This window comes from Euprymna scolopes, chromosome 31, assembly GCF_053919585.1.
Source record: "Euprymna scolopes isolate OS-2025 chromosome 31, ASM5391958v1, whole genome shotgun sequence".
Taxonomy (NCBI): domain Eukaryota; kingdom Metazoa; phylum Mollusca; class Cephalopoda; order Sepiida; family Sepiolidae; genus Euprymna; species Euprymna scolopes.
Window position 1 is genome coordinate 14741082 of NC_136512.1, and position 17635 is coordinate 14758716.

At 33.0% G+C, this 17635-nt stretch overlaps 1 protein-coding gene across 2 annotated transcripts in view; it reads right to left on the minus strand.

Moving 5' to 3' along the window:
* Positions 1–17635, minus strand: part of LOC145255640 (uncharacterized) — an 89753-nt gene that overhangs the window by 23046 nt on the left and 49072 nt on the right. For both annotated transcript variants that reach the window (XM_080114172.1, XM_080114171.1), the window contains 4 exons: positions 16155–16343; positions 12724–12834; positions 5951–6024; positions 2884–2977 (listed from right to left, as the gene is read on the minus strand). In XM_080114172.1, the coding sequence (XP_079970298.1) occupies positions 2884–2977; positions 5951–6024; positions 12724–12834; positions 16155–16343 (468 nt within the window). The remainder of the gene's footprint in view (positions 1–2883; positions 2978–5950; positions 6025–12723; positions 12835–16154; positions 16344–17635) is intronic.

Consider the following 17635-nt stretch of genomic DNA (forward strand, 5'->3'; position numbering starts at 1 on the left):
ATTTGACTGTTAAGGGGTCAAAGTTCAACAATTTGACCTTTGAGAACTCTACCAAATTCCTCCACCAATTTTGGGTCTAAACACTTGAAATTTTAGATATAGGTTCCTTGGACATGAATCTAACTTAATAACTTGATTTGAGCCCAAAACAATAAATGTTAAGGGGTCATAATAGGGGTCAAAGTTTAAAAAATTGACCGCTTTTTTTTTTTTTTGCTCAACATACACCTCCAAACACCTGGGCAACGCCGGGGTGAAATGCTAGTATAAAATAAAAAAGGTGTAGAAGAGAATCATGTATAGCCGAAGAGGAAGATAGAATCAAGGCACAAAGTTCTTTAGGGCTAAAGGCAGAGAGGGGTGATAAAATGCAAAGAGTGGATGTATTAGAAGAATATAAAGGGAATTGGAGCTAAATGATTATCTAATTAAAATGACATAAGGACAAAAAAACGGATTAATGGAGCAGTAAGGGATAAATGTATTTAAAGAATCGTAAATAAAAGAGTAAAGAGATTATAGGTAAAAGAGAAATTGCAGGTCAGGGTTGTATAGGAATTATCAGCTAATGACTCGAAGGTGAAGTGAATTGGGGTGGGTGGAAATAGTTATGTAATTTCGAATTGGCTATACTTGTATTTTTTCCTATGTTTGCGGTTTGAAATTAATTCATTTTTAGAATGAATGATGTTCATACTTGAGATAAGGTGATAATGCTTACAGTTTCAGATATACAGAGCTGGCAAGACATATATATATATATATATATAATGTATGGCAATTAAGCTACCTAGAATTTTCCATAGTTCATCGTTGTAAAGATTCACCAGGTTTAGCCAGACAATCCTTATGGGGAATAAAATGCGGAAAACACTTTGTAGCTAAATTGCCATATATATTTTTAAAACTTATTACTTATCTCTACTCGCATATTGAGCACTGTTGAAGTAAACACTGAAAATCGATACATAAAATATATCTCTATAAAATTTTATATGAATACATGAACTACTGATATGCATATATATTCTTTAATATAAAAAAAATTTACATGGTTGCGACACTGGACATGCTAAATTTTCGGACAAATGGTCGGTTAGTGTCACAACCATGTAAATTTATTTATATTAATAAAATATATCTTGCTGTTCTCCAGTTAAATTCATTAGTTATCATTCTTAAATACCTTTATGATTAATTTCATATTGTTTGTTTCCTTTAATGCTTTAACCTGCAAAATTTATCATGTATTTTACAAACCTCTTCCCTCTGATGAGAAGAATTGAAACTCCATGGAATAAGGTTTTTCTTGTTTATTTGTACTCCTTGTCTGATAATTAAAATTTTGTATACCTTCCTTATAGGTTTGTTTCTTGTTGTCATAATAACAAGATTTTATAATTTATATATATATATATATATATATATATATATATACATATATATATATATATATGATTTTAAAAATAAAAAATCTTTGTCATTTATGCATAAAGAAAAAGGTATATATTCAACAATAGCAAGAGAATGCAATCAAAAATAAAAGTAATTTATATAGGCCGTCTACAGAAATAACTTCCGCTGCTAAAAATACAGAAACATTCCCCCTCTTCCATGTTTCCAGTGACAGCGGTACTATGCTAACAGTAATACAGTTCTTCCGGGGTGTTTGATCTTTCAGATCTCTACAGTTATATAAATGCAACTTTGTGTGTGAGTGAGTTCATTCCTAGTAGACTTTGAAACAGCTGAACAGATTTTCTTTAAAATTTACAGAACTTTAGTCTGGGAGTGATCTTTAAGTTTTGTCTCAAAATACTTCCAATAATTACCGCTAATCGAAACCGTTATTTTAATTGATCTATCATTGATAAAGCCATTTTTTCCATGTCATCACTTAGCAACAGGCCATGAAAATTCTACTGTAAGTTGATATCATTTTTTTTTTTTTTTTGCAGGACATGGTCTGTAGGTTCAAACTCTGCATGTAAATTTCTTAATTTTTTTTCATTAACTGCAAAGAATTTTATAAGACTTGAAAATTTACATGTTTTTTTTTGTTCTTTTGCATGACTGGTCTATACATTAAAATGCCACACATAAATTTCTTAATAATTTTTTTTTCCGTTAACTGGAAAGAAGTTTGTATAAAATAATTTTATAAAAGGAACAGTAGGTTCTGTAGAGTGCAATGAATAACATATATTTTGAACTAAGTTACTGCATGGAGGCATGTGAAGTTCCTCCTGGGCAATTTCACGGATTTCGATGACAATAAAAATATAGGAGTGCGAAATATTCGTTGATCATCATTCAATCCCAGGCAACGTCACGTCTCCCTGCTAGTACTAACTAAATCCGTATACTGCAGTCGATTTCACTGTCGGAAAAATCGCAAAATACCAAAGCAAACTAAACTATATGAGCTGTGAAACTTAATATGTGAAATAAAAATGTGAGGGGATCGTTAGAGATAAGATAAAAAAAAAAAAAAAAAAAAAAAAATTGTTGTGGTGTCCACCTTATGGATAATAATGAACTATTTCACTTACTATAAAGACCTGGAAGAATATGTCTCTTAATATCAGCAGTTATGCACGAGTCTTGCACTTGTGGCAGTCGGACTGACGTATAACCACAATCTTTACTTCTCATATTTGTTTTTCTGTTCAATGTATTTTTGTTTCCACTAATTATCGAGTTGTGTTTTTCTTCTGGACCCTTACAGGATCACAACACAAATAAAAAAGAATTAGAATATAAAAATATGAATGAATTTAAAAAAAAAGATCAAGAAAAAAATAAATCAGTATCAATCTATAATTCCTCCCACTCAATATAAGTTAAACACTGGAGATGAAATATTTAATAACTAAAACTCACAGCCATCAATCTTGCTTGGACAAACACCGGTTTCCATTGTAATTGCAGGTTCTCTGTCCAATAAATCAAAGATTCTGACTGATGCGCCAACAGCCTGAAAAGAGACAAGAAGAGAAAGTTCTTCTGGCTGAGACACTCATGTGAAGATTTTTTTTTTTTTTTTTTTACACAGTGATCACCACTTATCAAGGCCCGGAAGCCACTCAGGGATAAGGGTTATTGCAAGTACATTACGTTAGTGTGAAGATTTGATGAAGTGTTTAATTAAGGGGGCGGTTCATTAGGAATTTGTTAACATTGGACTTGAAGACATCCAAGTTGTAGTCCGGAGGGAAGCAGGCAGACGGAACAGAGTTCCACAGTGCAGTTCTAAGAAAGAAGCTTTGTTCATGGAATCCGCGTTTTGATTTAGGCACAGATATAGAGTGGGGGAAATTTTTCACAGTGGATTCAGCTAGACGGGTGTTTCTCGTGAAAGATTGGCGAGGGGGGACCAGAGATTGGAGTTCAGACGAGCACCTGCCATGAAAATAACGATAAAACAAGATGACAAAAACAAGTGCCCAACGAAAGCCATAGCCTCACCCCCCCCTCCCAAAAAAAGTGAATTGCGTCATACTGAAACTCCATTAATTACTATTGCTCTTTTTTCTACAATTTAGACTCTAAACTTTCAATTTACTACAAATGAGAACGTTTAACGCTTCAATACAGATACAAAAATATCTTCAATATGTTTGTAAGAATAATAAGAGGTTAATGTAGTTTGCTTGAAGCATTGTTTAATGTGTATGTAAAAGTAATTTATAGAAGGCAATAACCATGCAGAGGGTTTACAGTTAGACACAAATTGAAGCAAAATAATACATATACAGGCGGAATGAATTTTACAGTTTTCACCTTTTTTTAATACAATATACAGGATGTTCCAAAAGTCTTGGACAAATTTCAAGACTTTATATCTACTGAACTATATATGTTAAATGAAAGTGATATGATTTTACAGTTAAATTTATCAAGGTCAACTTTAATAATGATTATATATATATATATATACACATATACACACACACACACAGGGCGACCCACAAAAACGGGCCCAAACTCTAAGTAGGCCCTGTTTCTTAGTGTTTTGTCCGAATGAAATGAAACTTTAGTCATAACTAATTTATTATATTCAAAACATCACATCAAAACACTAGGGTCTTTGGCCTTTTTTTCTCCGTTGACTGTAAAATGCCCAGAAAAACAATTGAATGTCCTGTTTTTTTTGGGGTCACCCTATATATATATATATATATATATATATACATGTATATTAGTGTTGGGACGATTAATCGGAATCGAAAAAAATCAGAACTTATTGGAGTATCGGAATAAGAAAAATGTGTGCCTATTTTTCGATGCCAAAAACGATTCTTTTAATTGGCTTTTTATTTGATTTTCTTTTAAGAAAATTCTTCTACTGCTGATAGTACTACTAAAGTAATGAGTATCTATTGATTTTAAACTATTGGTACAACTAAAAGCGATAGATCATCCATCACAAGTATATATTTACGGACGAGAAAATATCTGCACATTTAACATGTGTTTTTACGGTAATCGTGAAAAATAACAACTTTATAGTTAAATATTTAGATATTTATAAAGTATCGGAATCGGTAATTGTATCGGAATCGGGAATTTAATAGGGAATCAAAAAAAATATTGGAATCGTCCCATCCCTTATATATATCTCGGCATGCTTTTCATATCCTTAATAATTTGCAAGATGTTTAATGTTCAAATGTGTTCACGACTTGTGGAACACTGTGTATAAAAAAAAAAAAAAAAAAAAAAATTTAATACAATATAGTTAAAAAAATATTTTTTTTACATAGTAGTTACAAAAGAATTTGGTACTTGTCCAGAATTCTCCCTATACTAAGAAACAAAATAAAAGAAAAATCTGTATAATGTATGTACTCATGACAGAAATAAAATATCACATTCCAAAAATCACATCAATTTATCAAGTAGTTTAATTTTTATAAAGAAAATCATTTTTAAGCAAATTTGAGTTTTTCCAACGTCTCCATGTTCTAAAATCTCGACAGTCTGAGTTATTTGATGTTATTTCCCTTGTTCCTTCAGCCTGTTTTCAAGATGATTTTTACCATGGTTTCATATGTATAAAAAAATAAAATTTGGTTGACAAAGGGAGGTAATTCTAGTAAAGAATGACAGGGGATTATCTCCCTTTTATTGTTGAAATTTTAAGGAGGGATTGTACAAAGATGGATAATCCCCTGTCCAAGTTACCTCCCTTTGTCGACCAAATTTTTTTTTTCTTTTCACATATAAGAAACCGGGAAAGGGGGGGGGTAAAAACAACTTAAAAAATACAAAACCATCTACGGAACCAGTAACTTTTCTCCTTTCTTTTCCAAGATGGCGACCAACATGCTAGAGAAAGGTTGAAGGCTCATTGACTGAAACGTTACACAAATAACACTCAAGATGAGAACAATAGTTGGCACTTCTACACTAATGGGACGAAATTTCAGAAATGATAACACTGAATTTACATGAAAAGGATGGTATTTACGTATTCCTCATATTTTTAAGATGATTATATCCAAAAATAACGAAAATCGATGAGGTAGAAAATTATTTATTAAAGAAAATAGAAAAAAAGAATTTTAAGAAAACGCTTGTATTTGCTTATGTAAGACACAAGGGAGATCCAAAGGAAGGTAATTTTCCGTTTTGATTAATTTTATAAAAACAAGATGGCGGCAATTTTTCACATGCTAACACGATTAAAGTTGTTTTTTTGTTTTTTTAATAATTCAGTAATATTCAGGTAACTTTAGTTTTTTTTTTTTTACAAAAGAATCACCACTTATCAAGGCCAAGAGGCCACTCGAGGATAATAGTTAAAGAGTGTACAGTAGTCAAAGGGACAATATCATAGTAATCGTTAGAATGTAAATTTGGTAAATTGGATTACTTAAGGAGTAAGAACTTGTTTACGTTGAAGTTGAAGACGGCCATATTGTAGTCAGAAGGCAGTAGAACTCACCTGCATAAACTCTCCGTAAAGAGATGAAAGAAAGGCAAATGCCATGGCAACTTGAAGTGTGTAAAGCAAAAAAGCTGTAAAGAAAAGAAAAAAAAGAAAAAAGGTTCATCTACATTTGTTGGTATATATATCAGTTAAAATATATTTGCACACAGATTTGAAATCATGTTTTAAACAAGATGTTTCAGACAAGGGATCACAAAGAGTTAAAAATGTTAAATGCAAGTGGGTGCGTTTGTGGATATATATATATATATATATATATATATGTATTAGTTGAAATACATTTGCACAGGTAGATCTGAAATCAGGTTTTAAACATTAAATCAGGTTTTAAACATTAATTTAAGCATTAAATACGGGTGTGACACTATGTTCAACAGAGATCGTTGAGTACTGGAGAAGCAATGACAAAAGGAACGACACTTGAAGGGGAAGGGTCAATCGGATGCTTAATCAGTTGAGGCCTAAACTCTGAGGTTGACAGTTGGATTTTGGATATAGCCAAAAATTTGATCAAGATGGGCATGAAAACAGTTCCTCGCCCTCCCTATAGTCCAAAGCTTGCACCCTGTGAGTTTTGGTTATTCCCCTAAGCTCAAGGAGAACCTTAGAAGCAGTCGTTATGAGATAATTGAGAAGATGAAAGAGGCTGTGACGAGGGTCGTTGACACGCTCGTCACAAGAGGACTTCCATGGGGCCTTCTAGAAGTTGTTGGAATGGTACAACAAGTGCATTGCAGCCAGAGGAGATTACTTCGAAGGAGACTAGAGTTTCATGTGTGTATTTATCAATAAAAGTGACCATACGAAAAAAGTCTGGAAACTTATTTAAGGCACCTCGTATCTCATATAGAGATTAAGTGTTAGCTCTAGCTTATTGATAAATTTGATTGAAGCAAAAGCGAAGACATTACATGCATGCGATAAGGAAACTAAAATGAAACAAGGTGTGAGACCATGTGCTCGCCCCTCACTCTATGGCAAACGCTGACTCCATGGTCTTCTCTTTCATCTCCTTTTCTGGCCGTGCCGTCATCTCTCACGTTAGCGGTTGCCGAGGGGGCTTGCACAGGTTCACAAGTATAAAAAATTAAGATAAAACACAAAAAGATACACTTGGTGCATTCTGCAAATGTCAGTTGCACTCTAGATGCAACCTTTTAACCACTGTCGTTCACATTCTTGTCTTCAGCCGAGGTCCAGTGTTTGTCAGTCGCCGTCAACTCATCTCAATCTACTCCTAGCCATGGCATACATTCTACCATTTCAAACTGGAAAACTGTCCCCAACTGTTGCTAACCAAAAAAGCTGCCCCATACTGTTGCTAACCAAAAAAGCTGGCCCATACTGTTGCTAACCAAAAAAGCTGGCCCATACTGTTGCTAACCAAAAAAGCTGGCCCATACTGTTGCTAACCAAAAAAAGCTGGCCCATACTGTTGCTAACCAAAAAAAGCTGGCCCATACTGTTGCTAACCAAAAAAGACTGGCCCATACTGTTGCTAACCAAAAAAGCTGGCCCATACTGTTGCTAACCAAAAAAGATTGGCCCATACTGTTGCTAACCAAAAAAGACTGGCCCATACTGTTGCTAACCAAAAAAGACTGGCCCATACTGTTGCTAACCAAAAAAGACTGGCCCATACTGTTGCTAACCAAAAAAGTTGGTGCATACTGTTGCTAACCAAAAACTGTCAGTTACTGTTGCTATCCAAAAACTGTCCTCTACTGTTGCTAACCAAAAAAGTTGGCGCATGCTATTGCTATCCAAAAAGTTGGTGCATACTGTTGCTAACCAAAAAAGCTATCCCCTACTGTTGCTATCCAAAAACTGTCAGTTACTGTTGCTATCCAAAAACTGTCTTACTGCTGCAAACCAAAAACTGTCTTTAACTGTTGCAAAACTCAATGCAACTCTTAAAAACTGCCCCTAAACTAAGTCTAAACATAACTACCTTAACATTCGGCCCTTTGTCTGTCACACCTTGATTAACAATCCTATTTCAGCTTTCATTGTGTACATTGGTTGGATCAATTAAGTTTTATGGATCCCACAAAATAAGCAAAACAGCAGGGATATTTTTGGGTCGATACTGGTTGACTCTCAAACGCACATGACATCCATAAACAACTGTTTGTTTGCAGATATCATGTGTGTCGAAAGTCAACTACACGACATGCACATACGTTGATGCGCCAGTTTCTGTTAAAATCACTCAAGTTAAGCAACATTGAACCTGGTCAATACTAATCTTGAATTTAAAGCCATGTTTGGATGGATGAATAATGTGTACAGGAATATGTCGAGAATGTGAAAGGCCAACGTATTACCTCTAGTTTTATGCATGTGTAAATTCATTTATAGCTGCAACTGATTTAATTTTAAATCTTATCTGTCGATAACTCAAATAATAAGGAATCCTTCATGTTTTGACAAGCCACTAGGCTTGACATTTACTCCTGATCTGAAATCGAACACCTACATTAAATCTGTTGCCAAGACCGCTGGAAAAATGGTGGGATCCTTCTATCGATTCAGTAGATATCTCACTGCTGATACAATTCTCTATCTATATAAAAGCCAGGTATGTCCAAGAATGGAGTGCTGTTGCCACATCTGGGCAGGAGCTGCTAGAAATGACTTATCCTGCCTTGATAGAGTTCAAAATAGACTTTGTAGCCTTGTAGGGGATGTCTTTTCCTCTTCTCTGCAACCTCTTTCTCACAGAAGAGATGTTGCGAGTTTGCTTTATTGTTATTTTCATGGCAAGTGCTCGACTGAGCTCCAATCTATGGTCCCTCCTCGCCAAACTTTCACAAGAAACACCAGTCTAGTAGAAAACACTATCAATAATTTCCCCCACTCTTTATCTGTGCCTAAACCTAAATGTAGATTCCATGAACAAAGCTTCTTTCTTAGAACTGCACACCTATGTCTATTGTCTTCCGTTTTCCTGCTTTCCAACTGACTACAATATGGTTGTCTTCAAGTCGAATGTAAACAAGTTTTTGATGAGCCGTTCTATAGAAGTTAACAGATTTACCCATTTTCCATTACTAACGATTACTTATTGTCCAATTGTCTACTGTACACTCTTTAAACCTTATCCTCGAGTGGCCTCTTGGCCTTGATAAGTGGCGATGCCTTAGTAAAAAAAAAAATATATATATATAACACAATCATGTTTGAAAAATCGGTTCCCACCAGATCACTGAAGTTAAGCAATGTTGAGCTCGGCCAGTACCAGATGGGTGACCATTTGGGAAAACTAGGTGCTTTATGTACTGCATTGAGTCATAGAAATTTCTAGGTTGGTATCTATCTTCCTTAAGACATGCATCTAGGAGAAGGAAACTGATGTAAAAACCTGTGGTCTACTGTATACTCTGTCCTGTGGCAGTCATCTGCACTGACAAAGGTTAGCAGTAATATTAAAAAGTGCAATTGATTCTACACGAAGCCTGCACCACTATAAACAAATCATCTGTGTGGATTTCCAAGTGGTGGAAGCTCATATGTCAAAATCGACAGGAGAGTCCATCATATATATATATATATATTATTTAATAGAGAATTGGTTCTGTAATAATAAATATGAAATTTGCATAAATCAAGATATATTTAAGTATATTTTACGACTTGCAAGGCCAGACACCTCCTTGCTAGTTAAAAATAAAATGGGATTTTTTTTTCCAAGTCATATCTGACTGTTGTAAAGCCTAACCTAACTTCAATATGAACAGAAAAAAAAATAGAGTAGACAAGAAAAATTTTTTTTTCGTACTCTCCCCCCATGAACCTTAAAACTCTTAACATTTTTTATAAAGGTTAAAAAGTTACCCAAAAATAAAAAAGCATTGTTTATAAAAACCAAAAATAACAAACATGTTTTAAAAATAAATTAGTATTCATTAAACTTTCAGAAAAATAAATTAGTATTCATTAAACTTTCAGAAAAATAAATTAGTATTCATTAAACTTTTATAAAAATAAATTAGTATTCATTAAACTTTTATAAAAATAAATTAGTATTGATTAAACTTTTATAAAAATAAATTAGTATTTATTAAACTTTTATAAAAATAAATTAGTATTTATTAAACTTTTATAAAAATAAATTAGTATTTATTAAACTTTTATAAAAATAAATTAGTATTTATTAAACTTTTATAAAAATAAATTAGTATTTATTAAACTTTTATAAAAATAAATTAGTATTTATTAAACTTTTATAAAAATAAATTAGTATTTATTAAACTTTTATAAAAATAAATTAGTATTTATTAAACTTTTATAAAAATAAATTAGTATTTATTAAACTTTTATAAAAATAAATTAGTATTTATTAAACTTTTATAAAAATAAATATTTATTTATTAAACTTTTATAAAAATAAATATTTATTTATTAAACTTTTATAAAAATAAATATTTATTTATTAAACTTTTATAAAAATAAATATTTATTTATTAAACTTTTATAAAAATAAATATTTATTTATTAAACTTTTATAAAAATAAATATTTATTTATTAAACTTTTATAAAAATAAATATTTATTTATTAAACTTTTATAAAAATAAATATTTATTTATTAAACTTTTATAAAAATAAATATTTATTTATTAAACTTTTATAAAAATAAATATTTATTTATTAAACTTTTATAAAAATAAATATTTATTTATTAAACTTTTATAAAAATAAATATTTATTTATTAAACTTTTATAAAAATAGATATTTATTTATTAAACTTTTATATAAAATAAATTAGTATTTATTAAACTTTTATAAAAATAAATATTTATTTATTAAACTTTTATATAAAATAAATTAGTATTTATTAAACTTTTATAAAAATAAATATTTATTTATTAAACTTTTATAAAAATAAATATTTATTTATTAAACTTTTATAAAAATAAATATTTATTTATTAAACTTTTATAAAAATAAATATTTATTTATTAAACTTTTATAAAAATAAATATTTATTTATTAAACTTTTATAAAAATAAATATTTATTTATTAAACTTTTATAAAAATAAATATTTATTTATTAAACTTTTATAAAAATAAATATTTATTTATTAAACTTTTATAAAAATAAATATTTATTTATTAAACTTTTATAAAAATAAATATTTATTTATTAAACTTTTATAAAAATAAATATTTATTTATTAAACTTTTATAAAAATAAATATTTATTTATTTATTAAACTTTTATAAAAATAGATATTTATTTATTAAACTTTTATATAAAATAAATATACATATTTTTTCATTCAATTTTCACCGAAACAAGACACAGTGCCACTTTGATGTAAGAAGCTACTATCGGGGGACATAGGTTGCAGGGATATTATGAAGGGAGTTGAGCAGCAAGATGTCTGTTCACATTACATTTGAACTTCTGCACCTCAGTACAGTTGGGAAAGCAGAATCCCGAAAGGGAGTTCCAAAGTCTAGCAGTTCTGGGGAAGAAACTATTGGCGTAGAAGTCTTTAGGGATCTCTACTGTGTAGGGGTGGGATTTAGCTGTTTGTCAGGTTTGTCAGGAGTATTTACATCAAGGGGGCACAAGTGCTTGTAGTTCGTCAGAGCATTCACCATTAAAATACTTGTAGAACAGGCAGAAGGATGCAACATTTCGTCGATGGGACCGAAGCTGAAGCTTAGGTGACAGTTCAGGACCTATCAGGTTGGTGACTTGCTTTTGAACCCTGTCAAGGAGTGAGAGACTAGCAGCAGATGCTCCAGCCCAAATGTGACAATAGTACATCATACATGGGCGAATGGTGGCCTTATTGAGGTACAAGATACTTTCAGGCGTAAGTAGCTTCTAGCATGGTAGAGAGAGCTCACTTTCTTCGCAGCAGCTTAGCTATGCTCTCAATGTATCCGTTCCAATTCATGTTCCCTGTGAATGTTAAGCAGAGGAGTTTAAAGTACTTTTAGGTAATGTGTTTTTGGCCATTGCTATTGGTGGTAGAAAATGTTTCTTGTAATTATTGAAGGGCACAAGCTTAGTCTTGGCAACATTGAATGTGACTATTTTCATCCCTATTCCACTATAGATTGGAGGTCTTCCTCTAGTGTTTCTACCATTTCCTTAGATATATGTTCATTAGTTTCCCCCCTCATGCCTGATATAGGGCGTAGTGTCATCAGCAAATATGCCCATCTCAGAGACATTTTTATCAGGAAGGTCATTTATGAATATTAGAAATAGTAAAGGTCCCAGGATAGATCCTTGAAGTACTCCCTCATTTATATCATATTGTTTAGATGCACGACCATCGAAAATAACCTGGAGTCTTCTCTTACTTACATTATTATATTTCTTTATTAAACTATTATAAAAATAAATATTAATGAATCTTTTATAAACAATAAATTAATATTTCTTTATTAAATACTTACCGTTGGTTGATTTTTTTTTTTTTTTTAAATTTATTTTCATTTTTCTTGATTGAAATTACTATATGATAAATGTTTTCTATCATGATGGTTTCTTTTTTTCTAACGTTTTTTAAATTTGTTCAACACTCGGCATATTCCAATGGTTTATGTAAGCTACCAGCATATGCATAGGAAAAACGGGTCGTTCACAACAGAAGTACCAATGTTCTTAATTTCTCATCAGCTATAAAATTTTTTAAAAAGTCAGAAAATTCGGCTTAGATGGGTACTTTAACTAGTTCATAAATAAAATAAACAAATAAACAATTCCACGCCCTAGAATTACCATTAAAGATGGACTTACATGTGAGCAGGCCTGGAGAAATCTTATTTTCATAAATCAATTTCCCGCCATACCAAAGCACAAGACAAATAGCTCCATAGGCCAAGAAACCAACAGTTCCATTAAAAATGCCTGAAAAAAAAAAAAACAAAAAAAAAACAAAGGTAAGTTGAAAGAAAAAAGTTTATATCTTACTGCAGAATCTATTATAGAAAAGAAAGTTGTCCGTGTGTCTAGCTAAAAGTCAAAAACTACAAAAAGCACATCCACATATGATAGTACATACTTTTTCATGCAGCATGTCAGAATCTAAACTGAACATGAAAATGAAAATATAGGCACCCTTTTCTTTTTTTTCTTTTTTTTTTTTCAATTTTCACCCCAAACAAGGCAAGTGTCACTTTGAAGTAGAGGGCTACTATTGGGGACATTATTTGTGGGGACATTATAAAGGGAGATGAGTAGAAAGATGTTTGTTCACATTACACTTGAACTTCTGCATATCAGTACAGTTGGGAAAGCAGTATCCCGGAAGGGAGTTCCAAAGACTTGCAGTTCTGGGGAAGAAACTATTGGAGTAAAAGGCTTTCTTACACCTAGGGATCTCTACTGTAAAGGGGACAGACTTAGTTGCTTGTCAGGTTTGTTGGGGGTAGTCACGTCGAGGAGGTACAAGTGCTGGCAGTTTGCCAGAGCATTCACCATTAAAGTATTTGTAGAACAGGGAAAGGGATGCAACATTTCGTCGATGGGACAGAGGCTGAAGCCGAGACGACAGTTCCGGACCTATCAGGTTGGCGACTCTCTTTTGAACCCTGTCCAGGAGTGAGAGACAAGCAGCAGATGCACTAGCCCAAATGTGACAACAGTACTCCATACATGGGCGACTGGTAGCCTTATAGAGGTACAGGATACTTTCAGGCGTAAGAAATTTTCTGGCACAGTAGAGAGAGAACTCACCTTCTTTGCAGCAGCCTTGGCAATGATATTCATTCTTTTGAGGGTAAACAGGAATAGAATTGGTCAGAGAGATAGGGAGGGAGTTGATATTTAGAGCGATTTTTTAATGTTATTATGTAGTAATTCATCAACAATTTTTGTTCCAGTGGTCAGGAAAAGTGGGAGAGGAGACAAGTGCAAGTTCTGCCGCACAGAAACAGAGGTGAGCCACCCGACATCCAACTGTAAGGTTCTGCTGGGAGATAGAGTGTGAAAATATCTCCAATGGACGAAAAATTGAATATCGAGTGTAGCAGCAATTCCTGGGAACATGTTTACCAGAAAGAACAGTTGGAAATAAGTCATACACCATCCACTATGACTATGAAATTTCTACAGCTATATACCGAGAAAATCAAGTTGTTAAATCTGATACAGTCATATGGAACAACAAGGAGAAAGTAGCAACCTTGGTTGAAGTCAGTGTCGCTAATGATGTTGGCTAAAACAGAGCTGAGAGGGAAAAGATAACTAAAAAACCAGGTTTTATGTATGACATGCAAAGAAGATATCAATCATTCAAGTAATTGTAGAAGCAACTGGATTCACAAAAAAGAATTTTAAAAAACTATCTGACAAATATACCCGGTGAACCAAGTGCAAGAGAGCTACAAACAATTGTAATCTTAGAATCGTAGGATGCTACATGCTCAGCAAAAACAAAATAAGCAAACTGAAAAAAATATATGTTTGTTTGTTTACAAAACAGGCGGTTTGAGCACTGTAAGAGTGGTGGATGGATGTTTGTTTAAATAGACATTCAGACAGGTTATTTTCAGGCATCGCTTCTGTGGTGGAGTGGGAGAACTGCTGACTGTCAACACAACGGTTCTAGGTTCAATCCTTGGCTTGGGAGAGGTGCTAGTCTAGCAGCACTGATAAGTTGTAATACAACGAAACAGGACTGTATGTCAATGACTACAAATATATATATATATAACTACTTCATTTACTCACATAAAATTAATATACGAAAGTATAAATTTATGCGTAAACTTTAAGTATTTATTCAAAGTGCTCAATACGTAGGTAGAGCTAGTTAGTTAGTTAGTTATAAAATATATATGGCGATTAAGCTACACTGAATATTCCGCGTTTCATCCACTCTAGGATTCTTCAGGCTTATGCACAAATTTTGGCTAACTAAAATCTCAATAGAAGGTGCGTGTATAAAAAGGACAGACAACCACAAAATTTGCGCATAAGCCTGAAGAATCCTAGAGTGGATGAAACGCGGAATATTCAGTGTAGCTTAATCGCCATATATATTTTATAACTAACTATATATATATATTCAATCAATGTATAGTGTACTATTTATAAGACAATGGAACCTAATGGGTTAAATTTAAAAAAATTGTTTTCAAATGGATCACAATTGTAATATTGTAACCCTTCATATCACGAATGACACAAGTGTAACATTGTAACTATCACGAATGACACAAGTGTAACATTGTAACTATCTGGCACCAATCGAACTGGATACTTCTGATGTGATTGGTTGGGGCCTCACCAATGCATATAATTTAAGGTCACTTCTGATGTGAGTGTAATATTGTATGCTATGAGGTATTGTATCTCAATACCAGATAACAACCATCACAATAATAAAAATAATGTATGGTAGCAAAAAAGACAGAATATTAAATTAAATATTCATTGATGAAACGTATTTAACGAAAAATCCTCTTGTTGGTAAGAAAGTTCCGAAAAGTTCAGACTGGAGTTAATTATAATTGTATTTGCTATAAAATAAAAATTTAAAAATTTAAAAAGAGTTCTGAGAAGAAAACATAGAAAAGTTCTGTTGCATTAAGGCAATGTTACAGAAAGACTTTATTTTCCATTGAACAGGTCTTCTTAGTGTAGATCATGTTTGGCTGGCTCAATTGATTATAACACAAATCTATAATACAGGGTGGCCCACTTAAAAGTAGCCCAATCTCTCTAATCTTTCTCTTACAAACCAACTGACACCACAAGACAAAATTCAATTCTTTCTCCAACAAGATGGCGCTACATGCCACACGTCTCACCAATCACTGACACAAGTTCATGATATGTTTACCCACGTTCCCCAAACTTGTCATCATGTAATTTTTTATCTTTGGGGAACTTTAAAACAAAAAGTTTATGCAAATAATCCTCACAATCTAGACCAACTAAAGGAGAACATAACCAACGCTATCAGGCGAATAACCAGAGAAGATCTACAGATAATATTTGCAAATGTTGTGAAACGTGTCTAGAAATGCATAGATGTCAATGGAGAGCACTTCCAGCATCTTTTAAAACACTACAAGTAAGTTAAACAAAAGAATGTTCCTCGTCTCTACTACATTTTCTGGGCTACTTTCAAGTGGGTCACCCTGTATATTAGTGTTAGCAGCCCTATACCTTATACAGATTCTTACACATACGTATCTAAGTCAATAGAAAACTGGACGTACCTTGAGCAGCCGACAATTTTTTACCCGTCTGATAACTGTCCTGAATTTGAGACTCATACGATTCCACCGTTTTCTTCTCCCCTGCAAAAGAACGGACCGTCCGGACATTACTGATTGCTTCTTCCGCAGTCGAGCTGGCTTTGGCTAAAATGTCTTGGAAATTTTGGCGCAGGTTCTTCACAAACCGTCCTAAAAATAAATAAATAAAAAATAAAGTGATCGGCCAATATATTTTTTGTTTCACTTTTTAATGCATAACAACAGCATTTTTAACTCTGATGAACATATTTTATATTTTTCTTTGATCTGGAAAGTTATTGTCAAGAAGATTTCAAAATTAGTGACCTAAAGAAAAAAAAAAAAAAAAAAATGCCACTCATGAAATTGTTAATAAAAATTTCCAATCCTTTCTCCGATCCAAGTATATTTGATATAAACAAGTAAATCTTTAGATTGTAATCTAACGCACTTTGACCAATGAAACTGCCCACCTTTGGAACACTGTTCTGCTGTCATGCTTCCCGGCTGAATACAACATGGTAGCCTTCAAATCTAATGTAAACAAGTTCTTGCTAGGTCGTCTTCATAAATATATTCCACCCAATTTACATCATTAGGGATTACGTTGCTACCACTCTACATTAACCCTTATCCTCGAGTGGCCTTGATAAGTGGTGACCCCAAGTAAAAAAAAAACAAAAAAATGAACAGATGGCAATAGACAAACCCAGCCTCAACAGTACATAGATGTGAACCTTATTATGTAGGCACACGCAGAGTCATATATGTGAAATATCGGAGTCTGTGTTTTTCTTGTGTTTTGTTTTATTTTCTTACTTGTGGACCACTGCATCCTCATCGACGGTCACCAGTGAGCAAAATGACAACACAGCCATAACTAGAAATTACAAGGCAATGCTTACCTGGATATGCAACATAAAACCAGATCATACCCAAAATATTACAAGGGTACAACAATAAAATTGTTGCCCTAGAAAAGATGACATGATTCCATTTCCATTTGATAAAACCCGGTTTTATTTTTTTGTTGCAGACCATCTACAAGTTGGCCAGTTTTGTACAAATCCCAAGAGCGATAGAAGCCTTATATCATGTCTGAAAGTGACACAATATTCAACGAGCGAGATCGGAGATGCGCCGATGTACAACTCATGCTCTCTACCGATCCAAGTTTTGACAACAGAACCATTACCAGCACCCTCAAAATGCATCACTGGATTGCCACGGATAACAGGAACGTGCCCAGGGTGATGAAACCAAAGTTTCCGCTCATGGTTATGGTCTTTGGTGTGGTTTCAAGTGAGGGCCACATCATGCTAGCTCACCTCTTTGACGTCGGCTTGAAAGTCAACACCAAAGTCTACCTGGATGTACTGAAGAGTGTTGTGATCCCCTGGAATCAGATGGCTCCTGGAAGATCTTGGATGTGGCAGCAGGACTCTGAGCTAACCCACAAGTCC